Source organism: Hemicordylus capensis, chromosome 6 (genome assembly GCF_027244095.1).
Source record: "Hemicordylus capensis ecotype Gifberg chromosome 6, rHemCap1.1.pri, whole genome shotgun sequence".
Lineage (NCBI taxonomy): Eukaryota > Metazoa > Chordata > Lepidosauria > Squamata > Cordylidae > Hemicordylus > Hemicordylus capensis.
The window spans coordinates 16,417,013-16,436,187 of record NC_069662.1 but is presented as its reverse complement, the minus strand read 5'-3'; the positions used below and the strand labels follow the sequence as shown (position 1 = coordinate 16,436,187).

The 19,175-nt window shown below is 51.2% G+C and overlaps 1 protein-coding gene across 2 annotated transcripts in view; it reads left to right on the top strand.

Annotated features, from left to right (window-relative positions):
* Positions 1-14,952, top strand: part of SRCAP (Snf2 related CREBBP activator protein) — a 51,378-nt gene extending 36,426 nt beyond the window's left edge. For both annotated transcript variants that reach the window (XM_053260858.1, XM_053260857.1), the window contains exons 21-34: positions 197-730; positions 828-995; positions 1,973-2,203; positions 2,571-2,897; positions 3,191-3,429; positions 3,577-3,941; positions 4,164-4,366; positions 4,536-4,705; positions 6,045-6,241; positions 6,373-6,487; positions 7,431-7,559; positions 7,661-7,843; positions 8,102-8,185; positions 8,644-14,952. In XM_053260858.1, the coding sequence (XP_053116833.1) occupies positions 197-730; positions 828-995; positions 1,973-2,203; positions 2,571-2,897; positions 3,191-3,429; positions 3,577-3,941; positions 4,164-4,366; positions 4,536-4,705; positions 6,045-6,241; positions 6,373-6,487; positions 7,431-7,559; positions 7,661-7,843; positions 8,102-8,185; positions 8,644-12,369 (6,671 nt within the window). In that variant the 3' untranslated portion in view covers positions 12,370-14,952. The remainder of the gene's footprint in view (positions 1-196; positions 731-827; positions 996-1,972; positions 2,204-2,570; positions 2,898-3,190; positions 3,430-3,576; positions 3,942-4,163; positions 4,367-4,535; positions 4,706-6,044; positions 6,242-6,372; positions 6,488-7,430; positions 7,560-7,660; positions 7,844-8,101; positions 8,186-8,643) is intronic.
* The last annotated feature ends 4,223 nt before the right edge of the window (positions 14,953-19,175 follow it).

Genomic DNA, 19,175 nt, shown 5'->3' with positions numbered 1-19,175 from the left:
GTTCTCATGACTGCAGCAAAAAAAAAGTACTCCTTTTTGTGTGGTGAGTTTGACTGTGAGGTAATGGGAACTACTGGAAAGATTAGTCAGGGCAGAGATGGGTGTGTGACAGGTTCTTCCTTTTTATCGTGTTATGGGGGACAGGAATAAGTCAGGTGTGCCTGCAAGTCTCTAACCATCTCCTCTCTTTTCACAGTCCTGCCCGTGGCGATGACTGCAGCTCAGCTGGTCTCAAACACTCCTCGATCCCTCCTACCACCACCTCCTATTTCATCCACAACCACCTCCTCACTTAAGCCTGGCATAATGTCAACTCCCGTGGGGCAGCAGCAGCAGCCCGCCAACGCACTGGGCATGCCCCCCGTAGGACAGCAGCAGCCCAGCAGCACACTGGGCATGCCCCCCGTGGGGCAGCAACAGCCTGCCAACACACTGGGCATGCCCCCCGTGGGGCAGCAGCAGCCCACCAACACTTTGGGTGTATCCCCCGTGGGGCAGCAGCCACCTGCCAACACGCTGGGCATGTTTCCCGTGGGGCAGCAGCCTGCCAATATTTTGGGCTCAGCCCAGCAGTCCACCAGCACCATGGGCACAAGCACCATTGGGGGCCTGATGAAGCCTGTGAACATCCATTCTGCAGTCCCCACTCTGCCTGGCTACAACTTCGCTGCTGCTGGAGCTCTGCAGCAAAGACTCCTGCTGTCCCCAGATATGCAGGCCCGATTACCCTGTGAGTATGAAGAGGCTCTCGGGGAAGAAAGAATATGCAGTGGTTGGCTCCAGAATTGACTCTCTCTCTCTCTCTCTCTCTCTCTCTCTCTCTGCAGCGGGTGAAGTGGTCAGCATTGGACAGCTTGCTTCCCTGGCCAACCGGCCCCTCCAGAGTGCTCCAGGCAGCAAACCCCTCACCTTCCAAATCCAAGGCAACAAGCTGACCTTGACAGGGACCCAGGTGCGCCAGGTCACTATGCCTCAGCCAGCCCGACAGCTGCCAAGTAGGTGAACCCCAGGCCCCTGCTATCCCAACAGCAGCATCTCTCTCTCCTGTGTGTTGAGCAATATGATTCGCAGCTCTGCATGGTATTTGTGTGTGTTGCTGGATTAAACTACTCGAAATCATAGGTTTAAAACCAAAACCAAAAAAAGCTTCCCGAGCATACAAAACTAACATGCTGGGCAGAAGGCTCCGGCTTTAAATGTGTAGGGAGCTCTTTATGTGAGGGAATATCACTTCCCACTCGCAGTCTGATCTAGCAACTGTAAACATCATGTGGAGTTGCTGATTGTACGTCTTGTATCTCACATGCCCTTGACCTTACTCTTTGCACTAATGTGATTTGCTGCATTTCAGTGTTGGGAAAGAAAACCTTGTATAAGTTACTTAGTGTCCCATTCCAGAGGTAGCTGCATCTCCACACTCTCCATCCACCCCCAAAAAGGAGTTCTTTCTGGTTTTTCCTAGAGTGGAGAACGGTATCCTTGAGTGAGTTGTACCTCCCTCACTCCACTAGGCATGACTATGGAAATCAGACCTATATACATCCTCCTGTGGGAGTTGCTTAACCTTTTTTGCTCTTTTCTCTTTTCCTGGGTCCTTCTGAGGAACAGAAATCTTAGCTATTGCCCCACAAACGGAGTAAACACCTTAAGAGATGAACTTGCAAGGGAGTGGTAATTCCAGATTCTTGAAGCGTGTATTCTAAGGGAAATAGGTAGAGTGGGACAATAACACCCACCCCCAATTTATCAGAACAGTCCCTCTAAGCTCCTGGTGCCTCTGTCTGTGAGTCATCCGGTGACCCGAGGGATACAGGAAGTTTGAGAGCCTTACCTGGCATAGAGGACCACTGTGTTCTTTGGTGGGATCTCAGCAGGATGGCTTACACATGCACTTGGAGTGTCCCCACCATCTGCAGGCAAAACAGGCAATTGAGTTAGTAATCCTATCTCTTCTCCCCTGGCTTACTTTTAGGGAATGTAGTTCACCTGGTATCCGCTGGAGGGCAGCACCACATCATCAGCCAACCAGCACAGGTGGCTTTGATCCAAGCTATGGCTCAGCAGGCTGGGCAGGCCCCGGTTGGGGTGCAGGCTGTGCCAGGCCACCAGCCCCCCACCATCCTGCCTGTCCCATCTACCAGCACAGCTGCTGCAGCTGTTGCCTCTACAGCAACCATCAGTGTTCCCATTGCTGCCACCCAAGGTCAGTGTATAGCTGGAGACCAGGATTCCTGGACTTTGTCAGCCCTGGGAGGGAATTTAGCCTGGTGGATTGAGGGGGCTGGGTGCCTGGGGTTTTCCGTTATTCTAGAATTTTACTGCTGGCCCAACTGCTCCCCATCTACACTCCTTCAAATCATTCCTTAAAGCCTTCCCTGAATTATTGTGGCCTTGTCTTTTTGGCACCTTCTGCTCCAACTAACCCCTTTCCTGCTCTGTTCATTGAGCCCTGCTCCTTGCTGTTCCTCTGTGCTGGCATGAAATGATTATTGCATACCAATAATCGGAAATGACGCTGTTCTGTACGGTTACCGAGATGGAATGCCTCATCTCTCCTATTGCTTCTACAGTGCCCTCCTCAGGAGTAAACAGTTCTGGTGTGGTGAAGATTGTAGTGCGTCAGGCCCCTCGAGATGGCCTGCTGCCCCCTTCGTCTGGGCCACAGCAGCCACCTCTGCGCCCTGCAACACCCACAACTGCCACCACACTGCCTGGCCTGCCAGCAGCCCTCATGGCCCAACGAGCCCCGCTCCCTATGAATCCTGCGTCACCAGTCAGGCTGCCCGCCCAGCCCTTGATGCCAGTGAGGGCACCCACGCCAGCTCCTTTGCAGGCTCTTGTGAGGCCTGTGCTGCGAATGGTACAGGCACCAAATCCCAGCCTGGAGCAGCAGATGGGTAAGTATGTCTTCCAACACCCCGGGTAAAGTTTTGGCCATCTGAGATGACTTTAGGGTTGAGAAAACTATTTCACATTCCTAGATGCTAACCTTGTAGTTTTGAGAGCCAGAGTCAGATTTTTAAGTTTGTATTTTTAAATCATTGAAGCCAGGTTTACTCACCTGGCTTGCTGGAACAATACTTTAAATACCAAATCCCCAGCCTCTAATTTCTAGAGACCCAAAAAGGCTGGCGCTCTTGGATTCTCTCCCTGCCCTCACAGTAACTCTTCTGTCTGTTTCGTTTCACAGTTGCAGCTTCCCCGTCTCCCACAGTGGCTCCATTTGCTGTCACCCCAGCTGCCACTGTCACTGTCGCTGCCAGCACCTCCCCTACAATGGCTCTCCAGCCCACTTCAAGCCCAGTGCCCAGGGAGGAACCAGAGGTGTTAACGTTGCGCTCCACAACACCTACACCACCTCCCCCTTCTCTCCTGGCCTCAAGGCCGAGACGACAACCACCGCCCCCACCCCGTTCACCTTTCTATCTGGTGAGTTACCTAGAGGAGGAACAAGATGGGATGAGGAGTGAGGGTAGCCAAGGGGGTGGTTAGAAGCTCAGGAACTGTCACCTGAGAGGGAGACAGAAGGGCTGGGCTCAGCTCCACTTGACTGGCTTCCCCCTCTCTGGCCTGAAGGAATCACTTGAAGAGAAGCGGAAGAAGCAGAAGGAAGAGCGCCTTGACCGGCTTTTCCGTCTCAATGAGCAGCACTGCAATCTTGCGCCCATTTACGGCACTGAGGTGCTCCGCTTCTGCACCCTTTTCCCCCCTGCTCCCACCTCCTGGAGGGAGGAGGAGGAGGAAAGCGAGGAGCAAGCAGTGGCAACCCAGGACGTAGAACCAAAGGTCTGGAGAGGGGCTAGCTATGCACACTGCTATGCAGCACAGGTGCAAAGGGACCCCCAGAGCCTTGAGAACTACTGGCAGCGGGCAGAAACTTTGACCTGGGCTATCCTGACACCCCAGCAGCGAATCGAGCAACTGACAGACATTATTGAGAGGTAACATCACCTGCAAGAACTTTGGCGGGGTGGGGTGGCGGCAGCAAAGGGAGAGGGTGTGGAGATGCACTTCTGTCTTCCGAACTGTTGCTGGAACTTCTAGCTCCCATTTCCCTCTGTTCACCTTTAATCCCTCAGGAGAACCCAAGAATCCTGCCTCCCCACTGATCTGAGAATGTCCTTGCATTTTCCTTGTTTGTTTGTCTCTCTTTCTCTCTGCAGGTTCATTTTTGTTATGCCTCCTGTGGAGGCTCCTGCTATCACAATGCATACCTCTCACCCGCCCCCATCGCTCCTGCTCCAGCAGGCTGTCTTCAAGGAGACACTACGTCAAGAGCTTTCACCCTCTGCCAGCTGCCTGCATCGTATTATCTGCAATATGAGGACTCAGTTTCCAGACCTCCGGCTTATCCAATACGACTGTGGTAGGTGCTGCTGCAGGGCACGGTCTCTGTGTCACCAGATGAGAGCAAAGGGGAATGTGTTACTCTGTGCACTAAAGCCAGGGACAACTCTGTCTGGACCCCCACCACCTGGTGGCAATTCTTTTGCCTCTTGGCCAATTCTTATCTCTGACTCTTCATTCATCTTCAGGGAAGCTTCAGACCTTGGATATTCTCCTGCGCCAACTCAAGGCTGGGGCCCACCGCGTCCTTATCTTCACCCAAATGACTCGCATGCTGGATGTGCTGGAGCAGTTCCTCAATTACCATGGGCATATCTACCTGCGGCTGGATGGTAGCACCCGTGTGGAGCAGCGACAGGTAGGTCATGGCACTCTGATGCTCCCTGTGAAGTGCTGGGGGCTGTTGAGAGAAGCGGCCAAGCAACGCCAGTTCCCCCTGATGGACAGTTCTATAAAAGTTTGAGTGAAATTCTGACATGATAAACCAGCAAAATGCTATTCAGAATAAGCTGTACATATTGAGGATGTTAGATTTGCATACAGGTGGCACTCATTATTTGCAGGTTCCATTCTGGCCTGCAACCACCAATAATGAAACTCAGGATAATGAAACCTTAAGTCAGTGGGAATTGTGGCAGTTAGGTTTGGGAGCCCAGGAAAGTGAACAAAACACCAAAGGACAGGGTAAAAACAGAAATAAGGATTGAGCCCAACACTGTACCTTGGCCACCTCAGCTCTTCTGCTCTCCCATTCTCCAGCTATGCCCCCCCCCCAGCTTCTCCAATAATGCATAATCATGACGTTTCCTCACCCCACTCTTGGTCCAGCACTTAGTACCACAAGCCCCTTGGCCTGATTGGTTGGTAGGTTGGCCAAAGAGGCAGCACAAAATTAAATACAATTGAAGTAAACACACACACAGCAGAATGTGTGAGAATCAGAGTGAGAGGAGAATCCATTTTTGATAGATAACTAAAATCAGTTTTTAATTTAAATTGCATTTTTAATTGCAATTTAAATACAGTACTGTAATTATCAAAATTTAAAAAAATTGAAATCAAAATTTAAAAAATTGAAATTTAATTAAAATTTCATTAAAATTAAATTTATAAAAGTGATAATTAGCATCTTATGAGGGCAGCACAATGCTTTTTAAGGGTCCAGAAAATGGCTCCAAGAAGCTCCGCAGAAATGGCTCCAAAAGCTCCAGAGCAATGCCCCCTGAAGGCTTCCAATGGTACCCTGATACCAAATGCTACCCCAGATGGCTTTTAGAAGCCCAGAAAACTCTAAACATGCAGACCAAAGCACTCCACTCTCATCCTCCTAATCTTTCACAACCCATGAATATGTCAGTGAGAGCATGACCATATAAGGGCATAACTAATTGTCCTAGTTTTCTGGATTGTGGAATTAAAGAATGTTAGTATATCCTTCTGGATCCATCACTGCTGATCTAACTGGACAGACAGCAGGACTGAAGAACTGGGAGGGGTCTCCTCCCATGAGGCACTTAAAGATTTGCTTCATTAAAATGTTTCTGCCCTCTAGAGCAATTGGGTGGAGATAACACACTGTGGATGCCCTCCTTCACCATCGGAAAAGTCGGTTCCTCTGCTAGAGCTAGAAAGTAAAACCAACGGCCAGTTCTAGGTGTTCTTCCTCAACTTGACTCTTTCTCCTCCAACTCTTGCAGGCCCTGATGGAACGTTTCAATGCAGACAAGCGCATCTTCTGTTTCATCCTGTCGACACGCAGTGGAGGTGTGGGAGTGAACCTGACAGGTGCTGACACGGTAGTGTTCTATGACAGTGATTGGAACCCCACCATGGATGCTCAGGCCCAAGATCGCTGCCACCGTATCGGGCAGACACGGGATGTTCACATCTACAGGTTAGCTGGTTCCCTGTGCCACTGGCAGAGTGAGTAGGTGGTGCAGCCACAGTAAAGACCACATGTTATGCTTCCTGAGGGCAACTTGGAGTACGTATTCAGTTTGCACATTGACGCTCTGAAATCTTTAGGTTGATCAGTGAAAGAACAGTGGAGGAAAATATCCTGAAAAAGGCCAATCAGAAGAGGATGCTGGGAGATATGGCCATTGAAGGGGGAAACTTCACAACAGCCTATTTCAAACAGGTAACCACAAAAATCTGTGACCATTGTAGAGCCTGTGTGCTGAATTGTGTTCGACAACGTCTGTGGGATGGTTGGTTTGGGATTACATGGCTTTGATGCTGAGCTCCATAAAGAGACCCTTAACGTGGTTGTACAATCTTAGGACACCTCTTAAGAATGATTACAGAGGAGTAGTTGTGTTAGTAAGAAAGCAAGACAAGTTATCGAGAGAATCCTGTGGCATTTTAGAAGCAAACCAGTTGTCAACATAAGCTTCATGAGAGCATAGTTTAGTAGATGTACATCACAGCTCCTTGCTTATATTGACTTATTTATTCCATTTCTATACCACTTTTCATTAAAATAATCCCAAAGCGGTTTACAATATAATTAAAACAATGCAAAATTAAAATACAAATTAAAAGTACAAATATTATATATAAAAATAACTGTTTATAAGTTTTAAAACCTATATGAAACAGTAACACACAAAGCAGCAGCAATAAAAACTGTACGCTCATGTAAAAGCCTGGGTGAAGAGCCACGTATTATATCCTTGATGCAGAGTAATTGTGCTTCTTGACTTGGTTATGATTAGGCTTGAATTGTATCATCACTGGTATTTGCCCCTCATCCTATCTGAAGCCACACAGACTCCTGCTTCAAGGAGTCACACTTTCAGCTCTCATATTGCCATCATCTGCTTGGGGCATAGTGGCTTTGCATCTTCTGGAGAAGCCAGTTTCCCCAGACTCTCCCGCAGGACCCAGCTCCACTCAGCCCTTAGGACAGGGCTTCTCAACTTTGGCCCTCCTGCAGATGTTGGCCTACAATCCCCATAACCGGGGATTATTGGCCGCTGTGGCTGGGGATTATGGGAGTTGTAGTCCAAAAACAGCTGGGGTGCCTAAGTTGAACACGCCTGTCTTGGGGGCTTCTTGTAATTATTTGTTGTGTTCCCCAGCAAACCATCCGTGAACTGTTTGACATGCCACTGGATGAACCAGCTAAGAAAGAAGGGGAGGTCCCAGCTCTGGCACAGGAGGAGGAAGAGGACCCCATGGCCACCAAGCAGACACAGATTCTGGAGCAGGTGAGCTTCTTTCACCCAGACATGATGCCCTAGGTTAGGTGGTTGCCTCTTTCAACAAGAGCTCTTGCTTACTCCTCTACTTGGATATGTCTGGCTTTCAGGCTCTGTGCAGGGCAGAGGACCCAGAAGACATCAGGGCGGCCACCCAGGCCAAGGCAGAGCAAGTGGCTGAGCTGGCAGAGTTCAATGAGAACATCCCTTTGGATGCAGAAGACAGGCCTAGCAAGGAAGAAGAGGAGGAGATGTCTAAGGCCGAGCAGGAGATTGCTTCACTGGTAGAACAGGTAGACCATCACACGTTACCTTAAACATGAATGAGATGGAGTTGGGACGGTGGTCCATTCCTCTATGGCATGTGCCTATTTGAGGTCATATCAACATCTCTAGTTCCCAAGGGCATCATCCACCTTCTTTTAATTAGCTTGGAGTATATCCCAGTGTTATGCTAAGACCCCAAGCTCCCAACCTCCTCCAGTCTTCTAACTGACTGGTCTCCACTTTCTCTCCAAATACCCCATTTGAACATTCTTTTATCCCTGCAGCTCACTCCTATTGAACGCTATGCCATGAACTTCTTGGAGGCATCTCTAGAGGACATCAGTCGGGAAGAGCTGAAGCAGGCGGAGGTAAATTCCTCACTGTGAAGGGTACCCACAGCAAGGGCTATCTTGTCAGACCAGTGTGATTAGAAGGACTTTGTGTGATTTTTGGCTGGCTGCATCATCTTCCCATCTTAAAGTTGGCCAGCTCCTGTATCTGGTGCAACTTCTCAAAGGCAGCCACACAGTAAACATCTCTCAGGCTGTTGTGAGTTCCCTTTTTTGGACTCTCAACCTTTCATGGAGATGACACCCAGAATATAAAAAACTGTATTATGAACTTGTAGAATAGGAGCTCATGTGGGTTTGTTGTGAAGGGGTTTTCAGTACTTTTACCTGCAGAGGAGGAAGACAATTTGATTTTCCTCTTCCTAATGCCTCAGATCAGACTAAAAAGGATTCTGGCCTGACTGACGTTACTTGTGAGATCAGTGGTATTTTCCCTTTTGCTGCCCACTCAACCAGCCTCTCTTGATTGTCTCTAGGAACAGGTGGAAGCTGCTCGCAAAGACATTGACCAGGCTAAGGATGAGGTGGTTTTCAAACTGCCAGAGGATGAAGATGAGAGCCATCTCATTGAAGAAGGCTCCAGCAAGAAGAACAAGAAGGCCAAGGGTTCTAGCCGTGCAGCCTCAGAAAGGACAGGCACTCGCATGAGTGAAAGGCTACGTAGCACCCGCCTCCCACCACGGGATGGGGACAGCGGAGATGTAGAGTCTCCACAAGCTAGGCTGCCCAATCTCAGGCATTCCCAGGTGGTGACTGAAGAAGAGGATGATGGTCTACCCCAAGTGGCACAGCACACCCGAGGTGCTGCTGTACGTAGAGAGTTGGTGCGGGAGGAAACACCCACCCAGGCTGTCATGCACACTCGCAGGGCTGTTGCTCGCCGAGAGGAGCCATGGACTAAGGCCCTAACAACTGGGGAGAGAGTGCAGAAAGCAGCCCCCCACAGAACTGAGGCTTCTGCTTCTGGTGACAGGGCTTTGAGAACTAATCCCCACAGGACAGAAACCCTGCCTGCTGGAGATAGGTTGCTACGAGCTGCTCCACAGAAACCAGATCCAGGAGCTGCTGGTGACAAGGTGCTAAAAGGCAGCCCAAGAATAGACACCCAGCCCACCAGTGATAAGGTGCCACAAAGTGCCCCACTGAGAGCAAACCTTGGTTTGGATAAGGTGCTGAGGCCAGGCCACCAGAAATTTGAGAAGATCCAATCCAGCCCACCTGGGCCTGAGGCACCAACACCTGAGGCACAGGTTTCCCAGCTGCATCCAGAGGGTCTTGGCAGGGAGGCACTCAAGTTAAAAGCAGATATTAGCAGGCGGGAAGAGGCTGAAACTCCTCAGCCGAATCCATCACCCCCTAACTTTCAAGCGATCAAGAATGTACCAAATGTGGAAGTATCAGCATTCCAGGCACAAGATGTTTCAGTGGTTGAGGAGAAGCTGCTGGATACACAGACACCACCTGACACTAGAAAGGCTGTTGTAGAAGTCCCAGCTGCTAAAGAGAAGGCACCAAGCCCACTAACTGTAGTTGCTCCTGCAGAGGTGCCTTGTGAAAACAAACCTGAAGTTGCTTGCATGGTTGGTCTCCTATTGGGTGAGCAAAAGCAGAGCATGCCCAAACCAGATGAGAGTGCCATTTGCAGCACTGCAGAACAGGAAGCACTGAACTCTTTGGCTGATGCACTCAGGCAAGAGGCTGCCCAAGAGACAGCACCTTCCGATGGTGCTGATAGATGCTCAGAAGATATCTCCTTGGAAACCACAGATGGAGCTGTATTTGAGTCAGTCGGTGAGATCACCAAGACTGAGACACCTCTGCCTGGTTACCCCACGACTTCCCTGGGCCACCCCACAACAGTTGCTAGCTCCCTCCTTCAGCTAGAAGCTCTGCCCCGTGTCAAGGAACAGAATGGTTTAGAGCAGCCTCCCAGAGCTGGAGATTTGCCTTGCTCCATTTCCAACTCGCTTGATGAGCCCCAACCTGAAATGTCACCCATAGAAACAGCATTCCCCAAACCGGAAATGGCTAGCAATGAAACCAACAGCCTCAAGGAGTCACCCAAGCAGGGAGAAGGGGTGATGGGAAAGAAGATGCAGGGTGAAGAGCAGCAAAATAGAGAAATGGAGGTTATTCCCATTTGCCCAGCAGCCACCTCTTCACAGGAGACTCCATCAGCAACAGTGATCTGTTCTGGAGCTCTCTCTCCAGATAAGAGTCTGTTGCCAGTCAAACCCCCCCGCCGTCGCACCAGTGCTGATGTGCAGATCCGTCAGAGCTGTCAAGATCAAGATGGCCCCGCCGCCAAAGTCTTGCGCAAGCTGCCAGGTCGCCTGGTCACGGTGGTTGAGGAAAAAGAACTGATTCGGCGTCGCCGAAATCGTACACGCAAGTTGGACTCTGCCAACAGCACCGTGGTGAGTCCCAGTAACAGCTCGGCTCAGAGTGTGTCGGAGCCAGAGACCTCCCCCTCTGGCAAAGAGTTGCCATTGCTCCGTGACTTGCCTGCCCGTCGGAGAATAGAACTGGAGAGCCGGGCAGCGGCCAAGGAGAAAGACGATGGTCCAAGAGTAGAGCCACTCATTAGCTCTTCCACTGAGCCTGTCAAACGCAAACGGGGTCGTCCCCCCAAGAACAAGTCCCCTGAGCAGTGGAGTCCAGGATTTCCCCGGCCCCTCCCTGAGCCAGCCCTGGAGATCAGTCTCCAAAGTAAGGCACCAGAGAGGAAAGTGCCTGAGACCCAACCCCCAAGCAAGGCCCTGGAGAGGAAGGTGCCTGAGACTAGCTCTCCCAAGAGTGAGTCTCCCAAGATTAAGACCGAGAATAGTGAAAATGACTCTCCTGTGGAAAAGCGAAGACGTGGCCGGCCTCCCAAGATACGGGAGTCCCCTATCATATTTCCCAAGCCTTCTCCTTCTGAAATGCTGCCAGCCCCACCCATGAAACCTCTGATCACAGAGTTACCCCCTAAGGTGCATGAGCAGCTGGACATGCCCCCTAGGCCTTCCTCAGTGACGGAGGCAACAGCTACAGTTCATGAGTCACTGGTCATACATCCCAAATCAACTTCCACCTCAAAAACATCACCTAAGGCACGGAACCGAATGTCCATGCATCCCAAATCCACTTCAATGTCAAAGCCTACTCCTAGGGCACTAGAGCTGTTGGCTGCTCTCCCAAAGCCTCTTTGCAGATCATCCACAGAAGTGTGTGAACCACTTTCTACTCTCCCTAGAGCTGTCACTACAACAGAAACCTCCTCTGAGCTGCAAGAGCTCCCATCTCCACACCCTCTGCCCTGCACATCATCCAAAGCTGCCCTTACTTCTCCAGCAGCAGAGACTCCACCCAAGCGGAAGAGGGGTCGACCCCCAAAGAACCCACCCTCTCCTCGTGTGGAGGCAGCACCACCTCCTGTCTCAACCTCTGACCAAGAGACCTCTATGGAGAAGCAAGCCCCAGCGCCTCCAGTCCGCAAGCGGCGGAGGCGAAGGAGAAAGGATGAACTAGGCCCTTCACTACCTAGTGTCAACCAGAGTTCATCTGAGGGCGAGGACACCCGCCCGCTCACCAGACTAGCTCGGCTCAAGCGTGAGGAAAAGCCAGAGTCTGGTAGTGAGGGTTTAGCTCAGGCCTCCCCGAAGCCCATTGCCACGGAGGGTGCCTCCTCAGCAGAGAGCAGTACTTGGGAACATCCTTCTGGTGATGCCCCTGCCCGCTCTACCCGCCTACGGCCCGGCAGCCTTGTTCCGCCACTAGTACGGGAGACCCAGCGACGGAAGCGGCGCTGCTCCTTGGAGGGCAGCCGGGTGAGCAACAGCAGCAAGTCGCCTGCTCCCCAAGCCGTTTCGGAGCAGGAGGGTGGGGAGTCGGAGTCCTCCCTGCGATCCTCCTCAGAGTCAGGCAGTAACAAGTGTGCCCAGCAGTCCAAGCGCCGATGCTGTGAATCTGCAGGGAGGCGTGGCAGAGGAAGGGGGCAGCGGCGGCACCATGGTGGCTTGGCTGACCGCATCCTCCGCAGCGCGGCTAAGCCAGCTGACAGCACCCGCTCAGGCTCCTCCCCTGTCCCAACCAGGAAAACGGGCACTGCTTCCATGTCGGCTGGGGGTGTCACTGTAGGGCCCCCTCCCTCAACTTCCGCCTCCCCAGCCACCCCAGTTACCTCTTCATTAAGTAACAGAGGCCGCAAGCCCAAGACGTGACCACAGAGCAAGAAGTTCTGATGTAACTTCTCTGTGGGGATAGATCAGTGGCAGTCTCTCCCCCCCGCCCCCTTTGCACCATACGCAGATTTAGCCCCCGCCCTCCCCTCACTCTTATTCCTCCCCTTCACGTGGGGGACAACCGATGGGGGCTCACAGATGCCCACCCAGCTCCCGGCATTCCAGACTTGACTGTTAGAATACTACTTGAAAGGAGGAGAATGGCGAGGGCGGCGGCGATGGCTCGTTCCCTGTTGCTGTCTCTGAGTGGTGCGAGGGACGCTGCTGCTGAAGTTGCTCGTTCTCTGGGTGTGTAGCTCAGCTGCTCCATCATGAGGGGAGATGACAGGCCCAGCACTTCCTCGATGAATTCTGCTACTTTCTGGTCATGGGGAGCAGCTTGGAAGGGCAGTGGCCCATGGAGTGACACTACGGGGCTCGCTTGTGCCACCACTGAATGCCCCACCAGTTCAGTACCACTTTGGGAGGTCTCCGTCTAGGCTTTCTTCAGGCGCTTACATCCTTTAAAAAACGAATTACATTTTGGGGTTAGGTGTCCTTTCCTTTCCCCCCTTGCCCTCAAGCTCACAGGGGGTGCCCTTCTGATTTATAACACAATTAGCTCTTACTTTTTTAATGGCTTTGGGTTGGTTTTTAAAATGACAGTGACCAAATGCTGGGTCCCCTTCTCTGGCTTTCCCTTTTGTCTCCTTGCTTTTTCCATCCACAGCTTAGGGCCCTCTTGAGGCACAAGGAGGTGGGAGACTTGACTCCTCAACAGGGGTGCAAAGCCCACCCCTGCTTGTGCACTCGCCTCTTGCACCACCACCAGGAGCAACCGTCTTCTTTTTAACGATGTATATTGGCGCCTCCTCGCTGCTCTGAGGACTCTCGGTGGACTTCTGAATGGGGTCAAATCCCTCTCCCTCTCCCTGCTCCCTTTCTCCTTTGTGTACAGCTCTTGTTGTAAAATAGGTTCTTTTGAACATAATCTATGCAAAGATTATTTTGTATAGGGGAGCACAACGTTCCCTCCCCTCCCCCACTGCAGTGGGATTAAGGGGTGGCAGTGGTTCTCTGGTTTTTTGGGGGGAGGGGGTGCAGTTGGGGTGGAGGGGGAGGTGTTCCCATGGAGCTGTCTTTCCTACTGAAGCATGTTCAGAACTTGTACAGAAGACCGATGTAATCTTTCTTCAGAATAATGCTATGAATAAAGTGTTAAAAAGAAAAAAAAGAAAAACCAACAGCACACCAGAAGGGTCTGTGGAGTCCTTTTTGGCAAGTGGAGCCTCCTGCTCTCCCTTTGCTTGCTTCAGTTGCCTTGGCACCCAAGCCTGCGTGGCGTGTTCTCCTGCATATCGGTGAGCAGGTTTTGCTCCTCCTACTTGCTCCAAAGACAGAGCCAATCAGCTTTAGTAGCTTGAGCCCACCCATGCCCTGTTCTAGCCCTCTCCCTCCAAAGAGCAGGCTTGTAACTGAGCTCTCGAGCTTTTCTGTTACTTTCTGCTGTCTGTCTCCACAGATTTCTGGACAAGATAGTCTGGACAGCAAGGAGGGTGGTGGTGGTGACGATGAAGAAAATCCTGCCACCTTCCACAATGTTGGCAGTGAGAGAGGAAGGCCCAGGATTGGGCAAAGCCACCTTTTGTGACGAGCCAGGTCCATTCCTCACGCAGATATCCTGTTAAAAGGGGAAATGATATAGAGCCAGTGCAGAAAGAAAAGGGGGTGGGTGGAGTTGTCCCCCAGTCACTTTTGCAAGTGTAGCGCCCCCTGCCCCCCCAGCATGTCTCCAGATAGGCTGTAAGCCTCCACATTCCTCCTCTTCTCTTCTGCTCTACAGCTTGAATGTGGCTTGTATGCTTGGTTCACATGTTCCCTCAGCTGGATGGAGGCAAGTCTTCTGCTGTATTATTGTGTAACAGAGGAAGCACTCTTCCATCCGTCAGAACAGTTGGCCGATAGAGTTGATAGCAAGCATGACTTGTCCCCTTAGCTAAGCAGGGTCTACCCTGGTTGCATATGAATGGGAGACTAGAAGTGTGAGCACTGCAAGATATTCCACTTGAGATGGAGCTGCTCTGGGAAGAGCAGAAGGTTTCAAGTTCCCTCCCTGGCATCTCCAAGACAGGGCTGAGAGAAATTCTTGTCTGCAGCTTTGGAGACGCTGCTGCCAGTCTGTGAAGACAATACTGAGCTAGATAGACCAATGGTCTGACTCAGTATATGGCAGCTTCTTATGTTCCTATGAGTCATGGGCTGTTGGTTGCCTCTTCTGACTCCTTTCTCATCACAAAACTTCCTTCACTGTACAGTGATGGTCTTGGTAGTAGCTTACCCAACTGAGCAATGGGCTGGTCATGCATTTTTTGTTTTGCTGGGGAAAGGAATGAGGGCTCATCTGAAATGTGCCCTCATCTCAAAAGTCTCTAGTTGCCTCACTTCCCAAAGTCATCCCTTGCTCCCAAAGTACGGTGAGCAAAGTGCCAAAAGGGGAAAGAGGGTTTCTTGGTTGTAACAGCTGCTTTAAACCATCCAGGGTTTGTATTGCCTCTGTACTTACGAAACATAATAAATTGGGAATATAGGAACCTGCCTTATACCCTCACACCATTGGTCTGTCTTGCTCGGTATTGTATTGTCTGGCATGGGGAATGGACCTGGCAGCATCGTCTTCAAGGTTTCAGGCAGGAGTCTTCCAGCCCTACTGGGAGATGCCCGAGATTGGACCTGGAAATTTCTGCATGCAGAGCAGATGCTTCACTGCTGAGCTACAGCCCCATCCCTGCGGCTTTATGTGAAAAGCCTTACAGATTAGAATGGATGCTTTGGGGCAAAAAAGATGCCCAGAATAGTCTTGAAAGGCCCCACTATATAGGAAGTTTTAATCATAAACTGAGTCATAATTTTTCCCTTTTTTGCTATAAGCCTTGCAAGGCAACTTGCTTAGTACTGGGTGCAGGAATGTGGACCAACCAGTTTGGCAGCTGTCATCTGTACTGCTTGTAATTCCCCCACGATGTAATTGAGGTGTGCCTTTTATTTGTCTGGGCCCATTTCTAGGCAAAGGGTTGTTCTTTTTTCTCCTTCTGTTACTCTTTGTGGCTACCAACCCTAAAGTGGTGTTTAATAATGGTTGCATAGTAGACTCGAAATATGTGATGCTTCCTAGGGAATGAAACCAGGAGACCCAAGCAAAAGTGGGTTGCTATGGGAGATGCAAGGAACTTGCTGTCCCACTGAGGAGTGCCCGTCCAACCTACTGTGTAGGTTGCATAAGCAAGAGAATCCCTGACTGAATTGTGGGGAGAATCAGGGTGCAATTCTCCCTGAGAAGAGGGTTGTATCTGCTTAGCCTGATAGGTTGTCTCAACCTTCTGCTCCCAGCGAGGGCCAATCAAAAGACTTTGTGACTCACCAGGAGGGAGGGACTATCCCTTCAGCCTTAGTTTTTGCCCTGTCTTGTTCCAAGCAAGTGCTGCTTTTCGTTGCTCCGTTATTTCCTTTCTCTTAACATCTACTATCTGGACTACTTGTCTCCTATTCCCTTCGGCTTACCTGCAAGTCCTAGTGCCAGTCAAGGGGAACCAGGGAGACAGGTGCAGCTAATGCGTTTTTTCTTTCACTGCACCTCTAAATGGGTCTTTCCTGATGGCCAACGAGGCTATACGCAGCGAGAGAGGTATCTCCCTCTCTCTCAGAGGACTCTGTGGCACACTCCTTGCCAAGTGGGTGGCAGTGACCAATCCTGCACCCGTGGCTCGGTGCCTTAAGGCAGTAAAAGCCCGAAAGAAAAGAGATTAAAAGACGATGGCCGGCCATTCTAAGATTGCTGGCACCCAATCAACTAGCACGGTACCGCTTCGAGGGGGGCTGTAGACTGTGGTGGAGGTCAGTGCCTCAGCCTCGCTGCATGGCGATCCTTCGGCCATAGGCTTGGCAGGGGGAGAAGGCCTACAGGGCCACCGGAGTCAGCTAAATCGTCGTCCGCTTTGCCTGCCAAGCGCTTCCGTTTGGCTGAGGCCCACCTCTACCCCAGCAGAGGAGGGCGAGGAGGAGATTCCAGCCAGTTTTGCAGCCTTGCTCCGCCACATTGTGGCAGAGGAACTTGGTAAGCTTCCCCGGTTGCCCGTTCCCACCCTTGCTCCATCAGTTCCCGCCAAAACTGCCACAGCTGCCATTTTGGGCACCAACAGGGGGATCTCTGGTGGTGAGTTCCCAGCCCAACGTTCAGGCTCTCAGCCTACCCACAAGGGACGGGGTGTCCAGTTTTGTACCCATGTGGCTCCTCCATTCAGCCAGCCCCCGCAGTGCTATTGCTGCCATTTGACCTGGAGCCTGCCAATCATTCTGAGGCTTCAGATTCGGGCATTGAAGGAGAGCTTTTGAGGGACGAGGGAGAATCTACAGTTCCCCAGCCTGTTCCTTATCATTTATTTGCCCATTCGGATTTCCTTGGGTTACTTCATAAGTAAGGCCCATAAAACTCTAAAGCTGGAGGGAGTGGTACAGTCTACCACTGAGAATGTGGAGAAGGGCTCAGCGGTTCTACCCTCACTTAAGGCACCTGAGATGTCTGTCCCCTGTCCACAACTATTTATGGACATTATTCAAGCCAAATGGGACAGGCCCACTGTAAGCAAGGGGCCCCACCCGCAATTAGGTGGTGTTACAGTTCAACTCCATTGGTTATGGAGAAACTTAAGGTACTTCCCGTGGATGTCGAAGTGGCTGCTTTGGTCACAGGAGCGGTTCTTCCCAAGGATGGGGATGAAGTTTTGAAAAATATGGATAAGAAGTGTGATGCCGCATTGCGTAGATCACACAAGACCACCACTCTGTCCTTGTATGCCTCGATGGCAAACTCTATTTTTGCTAGGGCAGCTATCCTCTGGGTTAAAGAGCTAACTCCTCTGGTTCTGCCCGAGTTGTCCAACTCAATAAGTTGGGAAAGGGTGCCACCTTTATGGCGGATTCTTTCCTGGATACAGTCGACCTGTCAGCCAGAGCACTGGCATCTGACGTCATGGTTCGCCGCCTTCTCCGGCTTAAGAATTGGAAAGTGGATCAGAAGTTGAGAAGCAACCTTGCCAATTCGGCCTTTAAGAGGAGTAAAATTTTTGGGGAAGTGTTAGAGCCAATTTTGGTGGAGATGGACAAGAAAAAGACCATGCCTTCTACAGCTCACCGGCAGGAACGTAGGGCTTTTCCTTCCGTGCCTCTGCTCCTAGGGGCTACAAACCTACTTTTCATCCCTGTCATGGTAGGCAGGACAGGTTTTCTTGGTCCAAACCACAACGTTCCTTTTGTGACAATGCCCCAAACAGACAACAGCAGGCTGGTCAGCACACCAAGTCTGGCTTCAAACACAATGCCAGTCGATGACTATTCCCGGGGACTACCACCTTCCCAAGTGGGGGGCAGGCTGCAGGTTTTTGCCCACACTTGATTAATGACGTGCTCGGATGTGTGGGTCCACCAGACTGTGTCCCAGGGATACTCCCTGGAGTTTGCCGCTCAGCCTCCGAGTCGTTTCCTACCCTCTCCTTGGTCTTGCCAGAGGTCAAAGCACCTCTTGATGCTGGAAGCCATCCAGCATCCAGGCAATCAAACCTGTTCCCCTGGGGAACAAGGGCAGGGTGTCTACTCCATCCTGTTCTTGGTTTTCAAAAAGAATGGCGAATGGAGGGCCATCCTGGACCTAAAGTTGGTCAATCAGTACCTGAGGAGGAGGAGGAGGAGGAGGAGGAGGAGTTTTCGCATGGAAACCCTTCGCTCCATCCTGATGGCCCTTCAAGGGGGTGATTTCCTAACCTCGGTGGACCTCAAGGAGGTGTCTCTTCATGTCCCTATAGACACCCAAGACAGACGCTTCCTCAGGTTTGCCTGCCAGGGTTCCCACTTCCAATACCGGGTACTCTCCTTCAGCCTGGCAACTGCACCACAAGTGTTTACCAAACTCGTAGTGGCACTTGTGGCACACTTGTGGACCAAGGGCATCCATCTCTATCCCTACCTTGACGATCTATTGATCTGGTCCACTTTGTCCCAGAGGGATTAGGAGGACGTCCAGGCAACCCTAGCTGTGTTGAAGGTGCATGGCTTCATCATAAATCACCAGAAAAGTTCCCTCTTGCCCAAGACCAAAATCTTACACCTGGGGGCACTGATCGACACGGTCGAGGGAACCGTGTGCTTGCCTCCCACGTGCAAGAACAAGCTGATCTCAAAATGCCATGCTCTGATATTGCGTCCCAGGTCCGACATCTTGACCCTAAGTCAGCTCCAGGATCTAATGGTGTCAAGCATAGGGACAGTGTCTTGGGGTTGCTTCCACTCTCGACCTCTTCAGTAGCTGCTGCTCCCTTATCAGGGCCAGATCCTGTGCAGATCCAGTCTGAGGGTCTGCCTGCTGCCACAATTTCTACACTCCCCCGGCTGTAGGCAGGCTCGTCAAGTTCATTCCAGTGAACTGCATCCAGGTAACAACGGATGCCAGTCTTCAGGGCTGGGAAGGTCACTGCCAGCGTCTCATGGCGCAGGGTCTCTGGTCCGAGAATCGAGTGCAGGAATTCTATCAACTGGCTGGAACTGAGAGCGATAATATTAACTCTCAGGGAGTTCCTTCCTATCATCCAGAATCAGCACGTTCTAATATGGACTAACAGCACTGCAACCAAGGCACATGTCAACTGATAGGGCAGGACAAAGTGACGAGGGAGGCAACAATCCTGTTGAGTTGGGCAGAGCAACATCTACTCTCCCTGGAGGCTGACCACGTAAGCGGGGTTTTAAACACTGTAGCG